The 22,101-nt window shown below is 40.7% G+C and overlaps 1 protein-coding gene and 1 long non-coding RNA gene across 10 annotated transcripts in view; one reads left to right on the forward strand and one right to left on the reverse strand.

Annotated features, from left to right (window-relative positions):
- The window catches only part of LOC148394869 (pleckstrin homology-like domain family B member 1), a 130,700-nt gene that overhangs the window by 52,112 nt on the left and 56,487 nt on the right, over nucleotides 1-22,101 (forward strand). For 8 of the 9 annotated variants that reach the window (XM_088381540.1, XM_088381543.1, XM_088381542.1 and 5 more), the window contains 2 exons: nucleotides 2,390-2,560; nucleotides 19,690-19,815. In XM_088381540.1, coding sequence (XP_088237666.1) covers nucleotides 2,390-2,560; nucleotides 19,690-19,815 — 297 coding nt within the window. Of the gene's footprint in view, nucleotides 1-2,389; nucleotides 2,561-4,381; nucleotides 4,815-19,689; nucleotides 19,816-22,101 lie in introns of those variants that run through there. The other variant, XM_088381546.1, reaches the window with a different exon arrangement.
- Nucleotides 12,459-16,555, reverse strand: LOC148394871 (uncharacterized). Its single transcript, XR_015859647.1, has 2 exons — nucleotides 16,416-16,555; nucleotides 12,459-12,907 (listed from the first exon to the last, which is right to left on the reverse strand). It is a non-coding gene; the product is annotated as an uncharacterized LOC148394871 (long non-coding RNA).

The following is a 22,101-nucleotide window of genomic DNA, read 5'->3' on the forward strand; positions in this document are numbered from 1 at the left end:
TTGTTCGAATTCCGATTTGTTCAAGAACCAGGACATTCGAAAACTGAGGTTCGACTGTAAAATAAATAGATGCAGCTCACTGACAAGTGCCGCTATTTGAGCTAATTTTGGAATAGTCCTGCGGGCGACTCATGCGGTCCTCACGGGCGACCTGGTGCCCGCGGGCACCGTGTTGGTGACCCCTGCTCTAGGCCTTTAAGTTGCCCATTGGTGCCTTAGAGGTTCGATTTTGACCATTTCATTCTACCTGAGACTCAATTAAAAACTTCTGTGACTAACAAGGATCCTTATTTATTGAAGCATTAACAGTCTCAACTGTATATCATTTAGCCAACTTAATGTAGCTAACTGCTAACCTTACTATTTTCACACATTGTTGTCCAAAATACATCCAGACTTTAAATAGAGGCAACAATTACGACACATCCTCCGGAGAACGACGAAACAGAAGTTGTTTTGCATTACCTCTCAAACATGAGTTGCGTTTGGGAGTGGCAATGTATTGGTTTTTAAGTTATTTTCACCAGTCTAAATTTATTCATATAGCATAAAACGTGTGTAAAGTGGCCTTTAGTATCCATTTCTGGGAAAAATATTATTTTGACCATATTTGGTCATACAAGGTTTCTGCCGGATGCCGACGATATGCTGTATGTAGTATTGAAATATGTTCAGTAATATTTATGACAGGGTCACCAACACGGTGCCCGCGGGCACCAGGTAGCCCGTGAGGACCGCATGAGTCGCCCGCAGGACTGTTCGACACTTGTCAGCGAGCTGCATCTATTTATTTTACAGTCAAACCTTGGTTTCCGAACGTTCCGGTTCTCAAACAAATCGTAATTTGAACAAGAAATTCGAGATTTTTTTGCTTCAGTTGTTGAACAAAATTCCGAGGTCGAACCTCACGAGATGAGCCGGGAGGACCCGAGAAAACCCGACCGTGCGACCCGGATGCCGACTGACTCCGTAGTTATTGTATTTTCGTTCCTTTGAGGATTGTATTCATCCCTAATCATGCCTCCAAAGAAAGCAAGTGGGAGCAGTAAAGCCATCCTAAACCACAAAGACGCTCTTAAAGCAATGCGACAGTGAGCGCCCGGCGCGCTGCGGTTGCGCGATCGGACCAAATCAAGCTCCCTGCGCACTGAGATCCACTTAAATTTTGGGAAGTACATCAGGACTTTAAAAATATTTTCTAAATTTCAGCGACGGCTCTGTCACAATAATGCGACCAGCGCGGTGCAGTTGCGCGGTCGGCGACGTGCAACGGTTGCGCGTTCAGCGGTGCGCTGCAGTTGCGCGATCGGACAAAATTAAGCTCCCTGCGCACTTCGGTCCACTTAAATTCTGGAAAGTACATCAGGACTAAAGTGCAACCACATTTGTAAGTGAATGACTTCTGGTTTTTGAAATGTAAATAAACCAATGTACTGTGATAAAACAACAAAATTGCAATAACTGCATTAACCATCAAAGTGAAGTCTGTAACTGTAACTGTAGTCTTGAAATAAATCTGAATAAGTTAAAACATTGCAATAAAATAATGCAAACTGGTTTAAACTTGAGAGTAGCTGAGATCTGTCATGTCAGAACATTACTCCTCACAACATCCTCTGCCTCGCTGTGCTCAGTGTCATTGTCCACGTACATGCACACCCTCCTGTCGAACTCTTGAAAGCGGCCGCTCTGAGGACCACAGAAAGCTTTTCTCTGATTGTGAGCATTTTTAGGCGATCTTTTGAGCTCTCCATCTCCGTACATTACACTCTGTGACACCATATTTCACAGCCACTTTGCAATTGTTTGAAGTCTCTGCCTCATTTATCACCATCATCTTGAAATTTGCATCATAACTTCTCCTCAGCTGCCGGTTAACCTGGCCGATCTTCGACCCACTTTTCTCCAGATTGTCGCTACGTTTCTCCATTTTCTGTTATCTCTTCCCTTATTTTCTTCTCTTTTCTTTCTTACCGCTATTTTTTATATTTCTTCTTTGTGCTACCGCTATTTTCATTTTTCTTCTTCTTCGTAACAGGGGTTCGCTTTGGCCTGGGGAGTTAAGTTCAGCATTTATTTTAAAGCTATATGGCGCCATCTAGCGTTGTGAATGGGTATAATGTCTAGACCCCGAATGTAAGACGACCCCCACTTTTTCAGTCTTATTTCAATGCAAAAAACGCCATCTTATATTCGGGCCAATACGGTATCTGTTGCTGGTACTACTATAAGCTGAATACATATGGCCAGGCATGTCAGTATGTTACAATGTAGTATGGTTATTGAGTTACATGCTTTAAGTGTAAAATTAGAATTCACCACATATACTAGGTAACCTGAACATTTTCCCCTCATGAACCGGTAGTGCATGCTTTCTTTCTCTCCACAGGCCGCACAACTGTAGGTCATGGTCCCATGGACATCAACATCCAAGGCCCTGGGGTGGAAGCTCAACATTGCTACATAGAAAATAGGTCAGGGGTCATCATGCTACACCCCTGCGGGAATCTGTGTGCTGTTGATGGACTCCAAGTGACACAACCGATCCGCTTGTCTCAAGGTAAGACGTAAGCTGCTTTCACGCTGGCTATCAAGTTAGCTTTGTATTCCTTTTTCCCGGATCACTGCCCTGTATGTAAGGTACTGAATGTTGGAAGGCAGGGTGAATGTGACCTGAAGGTGAACTTGGAAATTTACAATTTAGAATCATAGATAGATAGATAGATAGATAGATAGATAGATAGATAGATAGATAGATAGATAGATAGATAGATAGATAGATAGATAGATAGATAGATAGATAGATAGATAGATAGATAGATAGATAGATAGATAGACCGACAGACAGACAGACAGACAGACAGACAGACAGACAGACAAGCAGGCAGGCAGGCAGGCAGGCAGGCTGGCAGGCTGGCAGGCAGGCAGGCAGGTAGGTAGGTAGGTAGGTAGGTAGGTAGCTAGATAGAACCCCCAACCCATCCAGAAGATATCCATTCACAGTGTGTCTTTGGCATGTGGAGAAATTGACAATAAAGCTGACTTTGACTTTGACTTTGACTTGAGTTGCATGTTAACCCCTCACAGTTGTAACCTGACACTGGTTCAAAGTGCAGCTAACAGAAGCATCTTTTTTTTTAAAACATAACCAGCAATGACTACCGATCGAGCAACATCGGTGACGGTCTCTGTCATTTTTGTCAGCATTCTAATGTTTAAATGAGTCATAGTAAAAGTAAAACAGTTATAATAGTTTCATCTTAGTCATGTAACATTCTTAGACATTGACATCAGAGCGCAACGCAAGTCGGAATGCTCATCATTAGTCACTGCTTGCAGGGCGTGGAATTTCCCCTGTGGTACCATACAATCAATGTCCCTCCCAAAAAATGTATCATCAATATTGTAGTGCCCAATATCAACTAATAACAGCAAGACATGTGATGTGTGACATGTGAAATAATCCTACTTACTGGTTCTACAAAAGTGTTTATAGGCTCACAGTAACTATCAGAATCAAACTTTATGCTGTGTGGGAAGAGATAAGAAGTGTCATTGAGGAGGTATAATAAATTGCTGACATAGTGGTGTCATGACCTGTAGTATGGGATCTAAATCAGACATCGATGGTTATTGATTACCTAATATTTTAATGACTATTTTCTTACTGCAAAAAGCATTTCTGGCTTTTGTCTCTTGTGAGGGGACTTACAGCAATTCTTAGTAGGCCAACTCTCACACTAATGGAAGGTTTCATGTGTTCCTTTTTCTTTGCACATCAGCACTGTAAAAACAGTATTTACATGCTCAACACATTGCTAAAAATATAGAGACATCAGATCTGTCTCTGGTATCTGTGACATGCTTCCAATGCACTTGAACTGGATGCAATACTCAGAGTGCAGGTTTACAGTGGATGAACTATTCACGGTATGGCAGGAATAACAGTCTGAAAAAAAAATAGTTTTAATAATATCCACGTGCACTGGCTGACTGACACCAGCACAAATTCACTTTCATGATATCTACCAACCAGCATGACGGCCAAAATTCAGTGCGAAATTCTTCTTCATCTTCTTCAATGTTGGTTGATGGTTTACTAAGAATTTCCCATTGAAGAAGTATTACACTCATTTTATACTTACTTAATCCTGCTGGTTTGAAAATTGGACTGACCCTAGAATTTGTTTAAAAAAAACAAAAACAGCCAAAGTTAATAGTCTGTATACTATGAATGGGTTACATATTGCATGCAGCAGCTTCTTAATGTCTAGGGCTCCATGGAACAGTCTCCTCTTGTGGGGTCTGGTCTGATGGTGCCCCCTCCTCTCCCATCGGTCTCTCCCTCTTGCTCCTCCCTGTGCTCCTCCCCTGACAACCCGGACTCTCTTTCGGATCGTGTCTGTGCGGGCTCGGGCAGTGCTGCAAGCCGGCAGGCACTTAGTCATAGGAGCTCTTCTTGGATGAGAACGTGTATTACTGCCCGTTGGACTAAAGGAAGCTAAGGATTTTAAAGCGTATCAAGTTTGTGGTGTGATGTATCCACGCACGCACGCACCAGTGGGTAAACTCGGCGCGTAACAAGTGAAATAGACAGCTGCTGTTGAGATCGCTCCGAAAACGGCAACATACATTAGATTTTCAGAGGGATTATCATAACAAAAGAACGCAAGGACAAAGACCATAAACACAGCGGTTGCTGCCTGAATTATTCAAAAATAATCCGAAGACACAGACTTTTTTTTTTAATTGAAACGCTGCAGAGGCGATGAGCACTGCGGAGGGAGAGAACGCTTTCATTCATTGGACATAAAGTAAGTGGGGTTGTTTTCTCTGCCGTAGTCTTTATTTCTCAGAATTTTTATGTTGCTGGTGTGCAAAATACTGAGACCAATTTGTCTCTGTACAGTATAGATACAGTACTACACTTTTGATATTGAAACGTTTATATTTTAAATCCCATTTTTAATACCTCCCTGACATGTCGTATGAAAGTTAGCATCAGTTTCATTTTTTCTGAAGGTACTAAACTAGATAGTTTGTATCAATGTTGAGTTTGGTGCAAATGTCTTTCAATTGACATTTGGCAGCAATTTATTTATCTATTTATTTATTTAGTTATTTAGTGTTTCAAATCCACTGTGATTTTGTATGAAACAAAGTGATAAAGACTAGCATTTTCCATGTACATCCTTTTTTTTTTTTTTTTTTAAATAGCGCTTATCCTGTTCAGGGTTCACATGTCACCAATCGGTCCCAAATAATCAGTCCAAAATAAGTTTGAATAAAATTTGGTCTGTATAAATGCAACATATACACCAACCAGCTCAAACATTTCCCCCACATATATGTGAGTTCTGTTTATAGACAGTCAGGACACACGGGTCCAGTTTTGCAGACGCCTCCCCACTACCACCTTCTGACATAAGCAGACCTCACTGTCTCTGGCTACTGTTACATTGCTATTCCTGGTTGCTACTGTGACCCAACCAGGCCTTGTGACAGAAGTAGAAACATGCTTCCTCTGATTGTAGCTTCTGAAAGACTTTTTTTAGCTTCATACTTCATGGAAGCCTTTGTGGCCTGTCTTCACTATCAGCGGGGTGTAGTTTTCACAGAAAAAAACCAAAACCAAAATAACAGCTCTGGGAGACCTACATCTTAGCCAAGTGGTGGAAACCTGAACATGATTATTGAAAATCATTACTACAGTATTTGTTAAATTGTCTAATTGGAGAATTTTATGAAAAGAACTGACTCAGCAATAAATTTTGACCTCGGGAAGTGTACTGTTTTGTGCACATGTTTTGACAATATGTTGCAATCTACATGAGAGAAGAACATCTAGGTAGTCTGCACTGTTAAGTGAAGCCAGCCCACCTGGAGAACTAAAACAGACGGCTTGTCTGACATGATTGGGCCGCATCCATTTTCCTTCAGGTGCGTGTTTACCAGCGGGGGATTGGTTTTCATTGTGACAAAAGGAAGAAGGGGCTTTGGCGGTTGTGGTCAGGGAACATCTGTTCAGACAATAGGTAACCTACCATTGACACTTCCAGCGATTGTGAAGTGTCAACTAGACAATTCTACATCTGGTCACTGTGAGTGCTGTCATTAGCAAAGTGCAATTGGGTCAGTCCTCTTGTCGTGTACAAATGCCACCAGGTGGTACGGATACCCAATTTTGGATTACTAAAGATACCTTATTGTTGGTATATGAACTAGTTTTACAGAATGGTGAGGTGTTCTGGTTCTACTATGGACTTCGGAAATATAATTCAAACATGTAACCATTGACAAGAACTTTGTTATAAAGTCTTTTTTATTTCTCACCCCCCATGAATATAGAGTCAAACACCACTCCTTTGCACTGCCGTCAAAGTAATCTTCCGCTGGCATTTGTGTGGCCCCTGTGTTTGATGACCCCTGACTTGTTGAAAACACCCATTGATTAACTGGGGGGCGGGTGACTTTTTGACCTTTGGCTAAGCCCCATAACTTAAGTGTTCCATAGCAACTGTCAACCATAGTTATGGCTACCCTATTGTGAAACCTCTCTGCTGCTTGAGTGATGTCACAAGCTGGTGATTTAAAGACTTCATTCTAGTTGACCAGTAATGAATAAAAGTCATAGTTCTTAACTGCAATGGTAAAATTTAAACTCGCCCACTATATACCGCAATCTTTTTGAATATGTTGGGTCAATATTTCAACCATCTGTTCATCCTCTTCCACTTATAGTCATGTCACGGGGGCGGTAGCCTTAGCAGGAAAGCCCAGACTCCCAACTTTCCAGCTTTTCCAAAGAGATTTCAAGGCACTCCCAGCGGAGAGGCATATTTCTTTATTATCATTGGAAGCACATCTGTTGAAGGCACAAATAAGAGCAGAACTCGATTATCATGTAAGCACGAGGCTTGCTGACTGTATTTGCTAACAAAGCAGACGGATCTGCGCCAAGCTGAGTATTCTGATGCAGCAACAGAGCATATGTAGAGATTTGCTTGGCAGAGTGACAATTTGATGCCAAAAAGTCAATCTAAATTTACACCTGCTCAGACCATGTCTAAATACTGCTGCAGAATAAACCACTGGTCTAATGCGATTTTAGTGATTTTGTTTAGGGCAAAGGCAGACAGATACTAAGCTCAGTGGATATATTTAAATTGCTAGTGGTTATCACCAGCTCATTCTGTATAGCTGCTCACATTATCTGTTGCCACACCAACACTAGAGTGTCAATGGTTCACTCGATTATGCATCGTCCTCTTCTGCATAGCAATGTCTCAAAAATAAGGCCCATACTAATGGTGGTTGCTGGTCAATCAAGTAGGGGAAGCTCATTCTTCTCGAGCCTACATCATAAATGTTTTTATGTATTTACAAGTAAATTCTACTCTAATTGTGACAGGGGAGAGAAGCTCCATACTTGCCACAGCTCGTTTGGGAAAGCAATGGCAGAGTGACAAAAGAGAGTCGCCAAGCACAAGGCGAGTCATTTTAAAATAAAGACAAATTCGATTGTTGATTGTAAAGCAGTGTTTGTCAACCACTGTGTCGCGGCACACTAGTGTGTCGTGAGTGATCGTCAGGTGTGCCATGGAAAATGATCCAATTTCACCTAATTGGTCTAAAGATATTTTTTGAAAACAAATTAATTATTATCTGCAGATAATATACCATTGTCGAGTGTCTGTGCTGTAGTAGTGACTGGCAGCTTAATCATGTAATGATTCCTTATCACAAGATGGCAGCAGGGAGCGAATTGCATTGTACACTAAGACAATAGAATGAGTGATGCATGAATGTGACAGGTATACCAGTGAGAGCATTGTGGCTAGCAAGACTGTGCTGACAGTGATGGAGAAGTTTTTGAAAAGAAAAAATGCCAACTCCGATCTGGGCCCTGGACAAAATTCAGACCCAGATGTATGAGAAAGAAGGCAAATACCGTGAGCTTGAGGCAATACAATGAGAGTTATATTTCATTCGGATTTACTTTTACCTGGGATGCAACAACACTGACTCCGTTGCACTTGGTATGTGGTGAAAAGCTATCTAACAGTGCTATGGTACCAAGCAAGCAAGTAAAATATACTGAGATTGAGATTTTGTACATGCAACTTTTCATATTGTAACAGTGAAATCTTTCCCAAATGTTATTGCACTTTACGTGCACTTTTTATTTGAAAGAAGAAATATAAAAGATGATAAAAATATGTTTTTGAGTTGATTCCTATTTAAGACACTTTGATAAGAATGACTATATTGTTAATATAGGTGGCTACGTCTTAACAGATTTTTGTTGGTGTGCCTCAAGATTTTTTCCAATGAAAAGCTGTGCCGTGAATGAAAAAAGGTTGACACACACTGTTGTATAGTCTCTGGATCAGGTCAGAACAACGGATAAAAGCTCAGAGAATGCCACATGGGCGGTTTATACCCTGCCACCCCGCAAGAGGAAAACCATTTTAACCATTAGCATGGTATGTCATCTTGTTTTTTTTTTTTTTTTTGGTCACAACCCACAACTTGTGTTCATTGGTGATGCCCGGACTGTAGCCCAACCGGTAAATAGTGAGTCCTTGTGATAGACCAATGCAGAGTGTGCATCACTGCAAATGCTGCTCTAATTCCAGTTAGTTCCACTTCTGTTTAGGCCCCCCCCCTTAACTAAGTGAACTGAAATACTGATGGTAATGTACATGACTATGGCCAGTTTAGCTTGAGGAGGACTTGGACAATCCACATGAGGTGACCGCTAGAAGCAGCTTACAAAAAGGATCGCTTACAGAAAGGGAGTGTGCTGGCCAGGGCTGAAATATTTTTGTAGCATGTGACAGGCAGCATGGTGCAGAGGGAATAACTTGTGACAACAGTCCAGGCACAGAGACATCTCACAAAGCCGTACAGTCTGCAATGACTTGCATGGCTTAGTACAGCAGCACCCTTACATAATATTGCATACGTAAAATACTGTGACAAATCTCCTGACTTGTTGTGAGCTCACTCTACTAGAATGTGAAGCTCTCCCATTCCTAACCCCTTTTGCTTCCTCACATCTAATCTTTAAAGCAAATATCCCAGAGGCTAAACAGATGTGCTGGAAAGATTGGTCCAGTGGTTGGAACACAAAGATGTTATTAGAGAAAAGATGGAAACTTTGGTCCACAGACATATTTCATATTGGTCCAGCTGCTTCTTTTAATGCCACATAGAGCTCTTGGCATAAAGTGGCCCAACAACTCATATGCCTTTGTGACCCCAAAGAAATACTTACTCTGATTCGTCTCATCAGCTTTGACATTATGTAAATCCATCCATCGAACCGCTTAGTCCCCACGGGGGTCGCGGGTGTGCTGGAGCCTATCCCAGCCGTCATTGGTCATTGGGCGGGGGACACCCTGAACCGGTTGCCAGCCAATTGCAGGGCACACAGAGATGAACAATCATCCGCACTCACACTCAATGGGGAATTTGGAGTTCTCAATCGGACTACCAAGGGACGTGGGAGGAAACTGGAGTGCCCGGAGAAAACCCACGCGGGCCCGGGGAGAACGTGCAAACTCCACACAGGGAGGGCCAGAGGTGGAATCGAACCCGCACCTTCCTAACTGTGAGGCGGACGTGCTACCCAGTGGGCCACCGAGCCACCCATTATGTAAATAATTTGGAAAATATGATATGGTTTGTTTTTAAGTGGGAGTTAAATCCATTCTATTATTCATTGTTTGTGCCTTCTTGTTTTATTTTCTTGTGTTGTTTACTTGTATGTACATTGTGACCTATGTCTTGTCACCCTGGGATAGTGAGAACATAATTTCGATCTCTTTGTGTGTCTTGGCATGTGGAGAAATTGACAATAAAGCAGACTTTGACTTTTGACTTATGTAATTGATAAATTATATTTTTTTCTTAATAATTCAAACACAATGGTATTATTTCTTTCAATCATTACTGTGGGACATTCAATATAAAAGTAAAATATAATAGCATGCGCTATCTAAAAAGACTTCATTGTTTAAGTACTGCTAGATCATTAAAAAAAGATTAGACAGTAATGAAACAGACTTTAAAGTTGTATTTTATTACAAATTGACAAAAATTTTCTTAAATTCTCATCTGAAATGAGTCATACATGACAGCGTTCTTCTCAAAGGCGAAACGAACACACTTTTAATTTGCTGACTGGTGTGTTCTATATATGGGTTATGGGTATTCACCTTGACTTAATCAGCCCTTATGTGTTTTGTAATACACTTAGATGGTCCTGCAGTTAGAGTGGGTTGCTATGTCCTTGTGGGAGGATAGAATCTCATGGCAACAATTTCACTCTCTATGAGTCCTTAGACCTGGAGATCAGCCAAGTGGAAAACTCTACGACTTATTCCGATGGAAAGCACTTTATAGAAAGCATTTGACTTTGGATGGTTTAAACAGTCAGTCTGTGGAAACATTGTGGTTCTGAATGATGCGACTTCTCGGTATCCACTCAGCGATGAAGGCAGGGGAATTTAGATGAATCATTTCTGGAGTGCTGAGGAAGACATTGCTCTCCACCACACTGGTCAGGCAATCCATTTAATTACTGGGTAGGCTCTTGTTGCATGTACACACATCTCTACTCATCCTCCACTCTGTGATGCCAATCCTAACAGTGAAAGTCCTATGTGATATTACAGTGTAATTATTAAAATGACAACGTTCTGATTTTCCTGTCGGAAAGAATTCGTTGATTTAATATATTTCATTTTCTACATCAGCTCGTTTTGCTGAGCTCAGCTTTTCAGGGAGCTAATAAAACATTTGCAAACTGCCTTTTGGAAGGAACTTGACACCCTGCTCTTAAAGCCTGCATGTTTTTTTGCCACAATTATTCCAAATGACAGCCTCGGCAATGTGTGTTAAGTAGAGATAGATTATGTTTTTTTTTTCAGAGCCAATACAATACCAATTATTAGTAGTCATGGATGCCAATTACCAATAGTTGAAGCCATGATTAATTTTCAATAAGGAAAAATATTGATGTAAAACTAAAACAAAAAACACTAACGCCGACGCTTAACTTTCTTGAATTGTCTTTAAATATGTTTATTGGACAACGGTTCAAATTTGCAAAATGTTTAACTTTTTTTCTTTTTTTTTCCAAAATATTAGACATCTTTGTTCTTCAATTCAATTAAATAGTTCAGGGATCTCTCTGTGTCCTCAGCATGATTTAAAAAAGCTCAATCAAACTTCAACTAGTAAACGGCTCCTGGTATTTTTCTATCGTAAATAAAGTTTTCCAAAATTAATCTTAAGCATTTCATACAAAAACAAACATCATAGAGTCATCTTTTTCATCAGTATCTCCTAAACAATTAAATGCAAATAAACATTACAGAAAAATATACTGTGCCTCTTGTGTTTGTCTTATAATAATAGAGATTAACCCCTTATTTTTATACTTATATGACATTTGTTGTTAAAATGGGGCCTTCTGTGTGGACTCTGCATGTTCTTCCCTGTGTCTGTGTGGGTTTCGTTCTGGTGCTCTAGTCTCCTCCCACATTCCAAAAACATGTGTAGTAGGCCAATTGACCACTCCAAATTGCCCATAGGTGCGAATGATTGTTTGTCTCTACCTTGCAATTGGTCGGTTACCAGTTCGGGTTGTTTCCCGCTTACCACCCAAGAACTGCTGGGATAGTATGCCGGGAACCCTCATGAGGACAAGTGGTTTGGAAGATGGAGAAAATGTGGGTGCCTCAACCGGTTAAAAGAATTTACAGCGACGATAGACCTTTTAATAGTCCTGGGCAATATGGCCCAGATGTCATATTCAGTTCAGTATTGGCTGAATGACCAAACATCCCAGTATTGTAACTTGAAAATTGTCAAAAGACAGCGACAAAGAATCAATGAATATTTATTATTATTTGGAACACCACCGTATACTGATACAATCTCTATTTTCGCTGTAATCCTGAAAAAATACAAAAATAAAAATACAAATCATAAAAACTCAAAATGGCCTTTGAAATGCCAGTCCTTTGATGGATACTTCAGTTTTTTATTTCAAGTGGAAAATTTGCTTTGGAGTGGAATAAATTCAAGGCCAACCAGCATCTCAGACCAGATTGTGTTTGACCTGCCTTGAACTTATTTTCAGATCTTAAGAAATATTTTGCAAAAATGTTTTGTCTCTGGGTGGTAAGGTTTAGTCCCCTTGGGCGTCTTTCACATAAATTCCTTACTGTCATAAAATAAATTGTTGGTGTGTATTTTAAGGTGAGGTGAGGGTTAGGGTTTGCTGGATTCTGTCCACAATTTAGGGAGCGCGTTATCTGCGCCTCACGGCAAAAGCCTTTGCCAATCACCTGTTATCCAATTTACTCACTGCGTGCTCGTTTGATTCCTTCAGATTCAGGAAAATGCAAAGACACTGAAGCAGAAATTAGACTTACACAGATTGGTTGAGTTCAATCACAATTCTTGTTCAAAAAGCTCTGTTTTCAGGAAAGTACAATACAGCGCTGGGCCCTTCAAAAGCGGAAAGTCTCCATTCAGAAAAGGCAAAGTCCAAGGTTGTTAGATCAGTTTTATATTCAGTAGCACATTGTGGGCCGAGATTGATGGGTGATGAGTCTTCAGGGTGGGGCAAGTTCGAAGGAGAGTCTGCTTGCATGGGAGTGGTGCTGATTATGGGCGATTCGGTGTGGAGGTGGGGGGCTGTTCGTGTATGTGTGTGGAGGGGGGCTGTTGTCTTCCATCCCGTCTTTCGGCCTTGGCGATCATCTTTGGCCGAGTTCTCGGGTGGGGGCTGTTTTCTTCCCTCCCGTCTTTCGGCCTTGGCGATCATCTTTGGCCGAGTCTTTGGGTGGCTCCTTCTGGCACCTGCTGGTTTTATCTCCACGTGACCTTCCTGTGAACATTCTTCTCCAATCTTAGACATACAGTGTCGTACTGCTGGATTCTTTTAATTTTGTCATTTTGTACGAAATTATGTCAGCTTTTGGCTATGACATCATTAATCTATTGCTGTTCTTTTGATACATCGTGCCTTTGCTTATTCTTAGTTTAATCATGCTTCCAACCGTATCTTTTCTTTGTTAGGCAAACTATTTCCCTCTGTGCAGAGTGTTCAGTAGTAATCAAAAACTGGCGTCTAACATTAGTCAAAACATAAGATACAATCAAGTACTGAACGGTCAAGACGACTCTGGCCGTGTCCATGATTCAGAGAAAAAACATCAGGCATGCATTACACAGTTCCTTAAGGGTCATTAAGCTATTTAGGCAATATATCAAAAGTCATTTGTTATTTCAAAGTGCTCAGAAATATATCAGATCATAAAGTTATAAAAACCTTTCTCATCACCACTTATCAAAAATGTCTAGTTATGTCTTCTTTATTGATTTGGTGTGTAGGTATAATTATATGCTTAAAATGTTTCTTTTATTTATTTAATATGTGAATATACTTGTCTGCTTATGTACTTTATTCAATGAGGTTTGAGCATATCTATTTTTGTAGCTAGGCAGGACTTTTTGTATTTTGACCCCATTTCCTGCAGGTTCACGAACTGCCCTGCCTCTGTCTGTTTGGTGTGGCAATGGCATGTCTGACTTTTGTCTGTGTTGGAGATAAGGAGTGAACCAGAGATAAGTCAGTGAACCACCCACGTTTTGTGTGGATTATGGCATCAGACAGCTCAACAGACACTGTTTTCATTATTGTAATGGCAACGATGACCTTAAGACAAATTCCTGGCTCATATCCTTCTTGTAGGAGTACCGTGTTTTCTGGACTATAAGTCACATTTTTTTTTTTTTTTCGTAATTTCATAGTTCTTTTCTTCTTTATTATGCATTTTATGGCTGGTGCGACTTGTACTCAGGAGCGACTTATAGTCCGGAAAATATGGTATTTTTATGCTCCCAAATGATTACGTTGCAATTGTGAAAATACTTTTTAATTCATCCAGCGTCTGTTTCCTGTTCCCATTTACATGGAGCAGCACCATTAAATGGTCAGTATCTTCAGAAAGAACCACCGCGGTTTCATGGTCAACATTTGTTTGAGTGCTCTATAATGAATAATGCTTTGTGATTTATGTCCCTCTTGAGTGTACTACATGGCTTGCAACTCACTAGACTGTAAATCAACTCATTATAGTCAGATCAGTTATGTGATGCCGCTATCACTTAGGGAGAATCCATCACAATAAATTGACGGACCTTTGTCTGCTTCCTATTGACGAGTGTTAACTACTGCACAGAGACTGCAATAATTTAACTTCTTGTTAGTCTTAGGAACTGTAGACTGATTGGCTGGAAAATTACCCTGCCCTAAATGAGAGCTTGGGTACTTTTGTTCATGATTTAGTCCAGTGGTTCCCAAACTTTTTCAGACTAGCGCCCCCTTGGCTCCCCAGTGAATTCCTACCGCCCCCCCCCCCACCCCCCCCCCCCGCCCCCCGTCGACTGACTCGTCCAACCGCACATGTTGTGTACAAATTGTCGTCCGTCCACACACACACACCCCCCGACTGACTCGTCCTACTGCACATGTGTCGTCAAACAAACGTTCAAACTTCGGACTTCGGACTGCCGCCCCCCTACCGCCCCCTTCAACTTCTGACTTTGGACTGCCGCCCCCTATCGCCCCCTTTGTCCTCACCGCCCCCCTACCGCCCCCTTCTTCCTCACCGCCCCCCCAGATCTTTCCACCACCCCCAGGGGGGCGGTACCGCCCACTTTGGGAACAACTGATTTAGTCAATACGCTCTTGGGGAGGATTCTGATTCTGTTGAATACATGCTTTTTATAAACAGAGAGTCCAGTCATGTGTGTGGTGTGTGGAAGTCTATAAAAAACACAAATGTATCAGTTTAATATTGGAATTGTGCTGAGGAATTGCACGGTGGCATACTGAAAGTTGTGGCTAAGATTTTTCCACTCAAAATAATGCCAGTTTTTGATGAGAATTCACAGGTGTCAAACTCAACACCAGGGAGCCAGACCGGGCCTGCGCCTTGTCGAATTAAATGTTTTTGCAAATTGTCCTCATTTTTGACAACACAAAGATACTAGATATTGCAAGAGTGTTTTGTTACCACCCCATTTCAAATAAACTGAAAAAAACAATTTAATAAATACATTTCTGGCTTCTGACTTTAAAACTAGTTATCCATCAATATATTGTGTAGTGGATATATATATATATATATATATATATATATATATATATATATATATATATATATATATATATATATATATATATATATATATATATATATATATATATGTGTTCATAAAACCGAGGCTCCATTGTGTATGTACGAGTGCGAGTCCGAGTCTGGCTGTCCATTTTTTCTGTTAATTCATGTGACTGCTTAGTCTTTATTCAAGGCTAATTTAGATTAAAATCTACCAGAACGAACGCAACTGCTTTCACACTGGTTGGTTCGGCTTATATATGATCCCTTGCTGAGAGCGCGGACGTAAAAGTGAGGCGACGTTCCAACATTTTCCCTCCCCTACCAGAGTTGAGCTAGTTCATAACGTAGATCACTCATGGCGTAGTCACAATTGTACGGTTGACAATTTAACCGATAGAAGTGGATACATTGGAACATAATCTACACTCTAATATATTATTTGACATGGTATTAAATGCGTGGCTTTACAAAAATAGTCATTGAAGCCCACCCTTAGCCCTGAGTGCCATTGGCATGAGGCAAAACGCTTGAAAACACACACTCTCGCCTAATTAAATAACCATTCTGAAACACAGGACATGTAAGATAATATTTTTTAATCATTAATTACACCATTATAGCTCAGACATTTATCTAAACACAAATAATTAGTGACGACCCCACAACTATCGAGACACATCAATGATATAAGCTGGGTGACATAATCGTCCTTGACATTGGTACATAATGTAAACATTAGCCTAAGTGCAACTCAACGCGGCCGCATTGATCGTAAGCAGGGCTGTGGACAGTATTCCTATGCGCATTCTCAGCAGCATGATGAAAATAAAATTGAACGTATTTTTTTTAATTGTCGGACTCGGTCAAAATCAGCACCGAGTCCAAGTCCGGCAAAAATGACCGAGTCCGACCGAGTCCGAGTCCCCGAGTCCGAGTCCGAGTCCACAGCCCTGATTAGAACACTGGAGGGATGGTTGCTGCAAATGGGCTTTTGTACAGATATGTTGGCATCGTATTAAAAAACAGACTTTTGTATCTAGACTAGTCATTTACCACATAAACAATGTAGAGTGTATTCCAGATTAGTTAGTTCAATGTTATCGTCATTGAAAAAAATGGGAATTTTATTTTAAAAACAGTGAGCAGTGGTGTATATGTAATATGAGGCTATCATACATGTATGTACATGTGTGATGGAGAACTCACCCATCTGCTTGCATGGATCCCACCTCTGCTCCAACAGGAAGTCCTATCACCTCGTAATCTTTGCCGGGTCATATTGAGAAAGCAATAACCATGCTTATCTCTTGTGGAGATTGTGGATTGGGATTGGACTGAATTAGTCATGTGCGTCATGTGTTTGGACATAGATTGTGTAGCCATGGGGATGAATGGGCATGAGTTGGCTGATGTAGTTTTAGGCAGACTTGATAAGGGTGACATATAAACACTGTTATCAGCACTACTGTACTGTAGAAATAGTTGCTTTTGGTCATGGTGTGTGTATACAGAGGACATGGCATGCATGTGTGCAATGATTTGGACGAGTTAAAGAATAATAAATGCGAAGCTTCTTTCTTTCTTTCCAGAAGAAATATCTAAAATTATCTAACTACCAAATTGTTTTGTTTATATTGCCAAAATGTGAAGTTTTCTTCCAGATGTCACTTACTTTGAGGAGTATATTCTTATTTGCAATTTGCAGCCAATTTTAATTGATAGTCACTGTAAAAAGTATATAATCAAGGGTCAGAAAGTGAAATTTCTACTTATCCCAATATTCATGACACCGCAACCTTTGTTGCCACCACTGTGACATTGTCAAAAATAGAAGCACAATATCCATCCATCCATCCATCCATCCATCCATCCATCCATCCATCCATCCATCCATCCATCCATCCATCCATCCATCCATCCATCCATCCATCCATCCATCCATCCATCCATCCATCCATCCATCCATCCATCCATCCATCCATCCATCCATCCATCCATCCATCCATCAACAGCACTTATTCTGGTCAGGGTTGTGGGGGGTGCTGGAGCTTATCCCAGCTGACATCTGGTGAAAGGCAGTCTACACCCCGAACTGGCAGTAGCAGGGCACAGAAGCACAATAATGAAACAATTTTCATCACTTCATTTGTATTGTACACTTCCACTTTAGCACTAAATTGAAATATAAACATGATTGTGTATGTTGATGAAATGACATTGCTGAGGTAAAAAAGTTAACTTCCTTTCTACACAGTCGTCTGGGAATTTAACCTGTGACCGTCCACTACAAGGATAACCACTCTGCCATCTGAGCCAAGTTGAAAAATGGTTACATTTTATGAGACCGATAGATTAAAATGTTAAGTGTAAAAACAGCATCCACAAGACTAACCCTAGTACCGCAATGGACTTGTATTTTGTGGAAAAACACAAATACAGAAAAAAAAGTTATAGAGATTGCCATTACCTCCTAACCCCAATTTAACTAACTTTGCTGCCAAAGTACTTCTGAAATTGCATCTTATCTTTTTAATTGGGTGTAACTACTCTAGGAGATGTTTGTTGTGGTGAGGGCCATCAGATAACCCGGCTTTGCAAACCAGTGGGGTTTTGCAAGGGAGTAGCCAGAGGATATTTCTGTTTTTTTGATGTTTTAAAATGTTTATGTACCGTAATTTTCGGACTATAAGTCGCTCCGGAATATAGGTAGCATTAGCCATAAAATGCCCAATAACGTGAAAAAAAAACATATATAAGTCGGTCCGGAGTATAAGTCACATTTTGGGGAGGAAATTTATTCGACAAAATCCAACACCAAGACCAGACATGAACGAGCAACAACAGGCTAAACGATAGGTATGCTAACGCGACATAAACACAAACGAAGAGCTGAGAACGGGCCTGACGTAACATTCAGAGTTATTCAAAAAACGGTTACATAAATAACACGTTAATAAAACCATCTGTGTCACTCCAATTCATTAAATCCATCGATCGTCCTTCGTCAACAATGCGTGCGCGCCGCTGACGGCACTTGCACTTCAAAATATTCCACAAGCCCATATAACGGTATATAAATTAGACACCAAATAACTATTATATAACCAATAATGTTATCAAACGATCTGTGTCACTCCAAATCATTAAATCCATCGATCGTCCTTTGTCAGCAATGGGTGCGCGCGGCTGACGACGCTTGCACTTCAAAATATTCCACAGGCCCATATAACAATATATAAATTAGATATCAAACAACTATTATATAAGCAATAGTATTATCAAACCATCTGTGCACTCGAAATCATTAAATCCATCGATCAAATTCCTCGTCCTTTGTCAACAACGCCGCGCGTGCGCCCTGACGTCAGCCTCGTCGTTATTCCACAGATCTACTATATAACTATATTGTAGCGTTAACAAAGTTCAAGAAAAGGCGTGGGTTTGGTAAACGTCTCTTCATTTAACAAAACAAACTTCCAGGCGTGTAGCGGCGTGGACTTCCAGCCACGGAAGTGGAAGAGAGTTCCATAGAATAGGACCAGGCGTGCGTAAAAGCCATGACCAAGCCCTATCCACCGTCTCTGGACAGCCACCCGGCCGAGCGCCGGTCCCAGACTTCCATCCATGGAGGTGAAAGAGAGCTCCATAGAATAGGACCGGGCGTGCGTAAAAGCCATGACCGAGCGCCATCCACCGTCCCCGGACAGCCACCCGGCCGATCGCCGGCCCCAGACTTCCATCCACGGAGGTGAAAGAGAGCTCCATAGAATAGGACCGGGCGTGCGTAAAAGAAAGAAAATAGTTTTTCAAACCTTCTGTGTCACTCCAAATCCTTAAATTCTTCAAACTCTTCGTCCTCCGTGTCACTTAGAAACAAAGCCGCTAATGATGCCGGTAGTACGTGGGGCCCTTCGTCATCTTCGTCATCCCGTGGTCAATCTTTGTCCTTTTTGTAAACAACTGCCGCGCACGCTGCACCGCGCACGCCGCGCCGCGCTGCGCTGCGCTGCTGACGTCACTTGAAATTCAAATTACAGTAATCCTTTGCTACATCGCGGTTCGTTTATCGCGGTTTCACTTTTTTGGGGGTAAAATTTTGGAAAAAAAACACATATAAGTCGCTCCTTATTATAAGTCGCCCCACCACCCAAACTATGAAAAAAAACGCGATTTATAGTCCGAAAATTACGGTATACACTTTAAACAGTTTCAGCTTCTTCAGATATAGTACAGTAGTTACAGTATCTATGGCGTTCCATGCCTTCTGTCCTTAATTTAGATTATAAATATTCCCAAATCAAAACCAAGTGTCTTTAGTCCTTACTTTTTTAGAGTCTTATGTGAATCTCTGCTTATGTCTTTATATATGTTCTACCTGTATAATATAGATGTGTACCATATACTGAATGCTTCTTTGGTTTATTAAAGTCCCTAATAATTTCATGAAATTAAGTCTAACGACATTTGTGCTGTTTTACAGGCTGTATGCTGTGTTTCGGCCAGTCAGCCTTTTTTCGCTTCAACCACCCTGAAGAAGCCTTGAGGATGAAGAGCATGATGCCCCCGGGAGGCACCGTGTCCACAGCGGACTACAGACGATGTGCAGGTATGATATGCCACTCAAAAAGTGCTCCCAATGACCATGACAGAATTGACATTTTTGATAATCAAATGTCATTACATGTTGGGACATACAGTAGCGTTGACCAAGGAAGAACTCATACTTTGCTAAAGATATGGGCAGTGTTCCTACATGATATTACATGGCAGAACAAAAAAGTGATTAGCAAATCTGCCTACAGAGTTTTTGGGTACGTATTTTAGTTCAGGCCTTGCTGTGGTGTCATTATGTACCCTGTCAAGGTTTGTAGAAGGGTGACAAGCTGTATAGAAATTGGAAGAATGGACAATATTGACTATCTGACGTTGTAATGTGGCCTTGGTGGAGGTCTGCACTATCCCGAGAGACCTTTCCAACCAGTTTGCACATTTGTTCCATCATCTATAATAATAACGTGAGCTCAAAGAATCTTCTACAACTGAAGGTTCGCTCAAGGTAGCTTTGATTTTTATTGATGAATACTGTATTTGCACGCACGTATAATGAATGGCCTTTTCTTGAATAGGCTAGTTTGTTGCAACAGTGGAGTTGGCTGGTCGTTAAAAAGTTTACAGGTCGCTGTTTGTCTAGCAGTAAACCTCCAGCCTGTTTCCTTTTGAATGGGCGCAAGTTTTTTTTTTTTTCTCATTTGAGGGTTCCGTTTTTATATTGAGTCTTTGTAACTGCACTTAAAGAGTGTCTGCGGCGAGCGCCTGTAAAATTTAAACGCAGTCCTTTTTCATTATTGTGGCAAAACGTGAAAATGTTTTCAACTGTGGCAGTCTATAGTTTTGTTACAGCTTGTTAAAGTTGTCCCTTAAAATTCAGTAGCCGTCAAAATGACGCTAGAAAAGTGCTCAGCTGCGCCATACACCATGCCAGTTTTATGTGCGTCCCATTCCTCTGCGTCTCCAGGCAAACTTTTCAGCTACTTGTGTGTTTGCATTCAAAGTGCTCCAGCTGGAAACCACGTCACTTGAAGCAGAGCTTTTCTTAGCTATCTCAGCTATCAGGGCCTTGTCTTGGTGTCTTGTTATTTCCCCTCATTTGACAGTGGCTGCCACTAGTATGGAGTAAGTATAGCGTACATGCAGACTGCTTGGTGTGGACTTCCTGATCCAGTAATGAAAGCCTTCCGTTGTTTAGAGAAGCACTATTTTCTTTAATTATACATTCCTAGCTTGCATTGAGATAAAGGCATAGAGTACCACTCCCAGGATAATCCTTGGATATCTTCTGTCTGTTTATAAATAAATTATCGAAATTTCACTATCTGTTTACGAATGTGTACGCCACAAATGTAATAGTCGGGCAAGCCCAGAAAACAATTTTAACTTGATTAATATCAGATGGTAGACTTATAAAGGAATATATAGGTTGGTTGTGTGACTGCACTGGTGTGAGTTTTGATGTTGTGATTCATCTTAATTGCACCTTTATAAGTAAAGTAAATTACAGAATCACAAGGGCACCAGTCTCTTAGAAAGTTCCTATAGGTTGCTGCGTTTGGCATGATATTCTGAAGAAATTATTTAGTTTTTCCACATTGGGTCAATACTCTTCAGGTATTTTTGATATCTTAGAGTTCAGCATCTTTTGTGTGTGTTATTGTATATGAACTGCAAAATAAAAGACACAATATAGTGAAACTTATGTAACTTAATGTAACATGCTTTGCTCGCCATTTATGAACCATGTTATCCTACTCTTGCTGAGTGTTTACTTGTATGTGATGGAATTCAAAACTGGAATCAGGGGTACATATTTTCGACTTTCACCATCCATATCCTCAACCTAAGATTTTTTTTCAAGCTGTAGACTACTATCTTCAACAATGTGACTTGAAAGTGTTTGACCTTTTCCAAACAGCTCCTGTTAAATTAATTTCCCAGATAAAATGGTGGAGCAAACTATTTTGTGAAATGCAATAAAGAAGCAGGCAGTGTGCCTTCAGGATTGTGACCAAGCTTTCTTTGTTAGACCTGACAAGAATCTCCTGTAGCCCTAAGGAAAGTATTTTCTCACTGGAAAGTTGATCTTTCAAAATAAAATTGAGAAAATGAAAAAATAGCTGTGGTCTTCTCTTGTGTTAGAAAACAACAATCACAATGCAGTGGAGACATTCAAGATCACTTCAGGCCTCTGAAAAATGTTCTTTGGTATAAAGTTTATAAAAATGAAAATAAAGTGTTCCAATTGCACCATGTGTGCTTGTAAGGGCAGTTTTACTCTTCAGTGAGAGAATGGAATCCAATTGGGAAGTACAATAAATGCTTAGTTTGAATGCCATAA

The sequence above is a fragment of the Syngnathus floridae genome, chromosome 7 (assembly GCF_059516105.1).
Source record: "Syngnathus floridae isolate MCC-2025c chromosome 7, RoL_Sflo_1.0, whole genome shotgun sequence".
Taxonomy (NCBI): Eukaryota; Metazoa; Chordata; class Actinopteri; order Syngnathiformes; family Syngnathidae; genus Syngnathus; species Syngnathus floridae.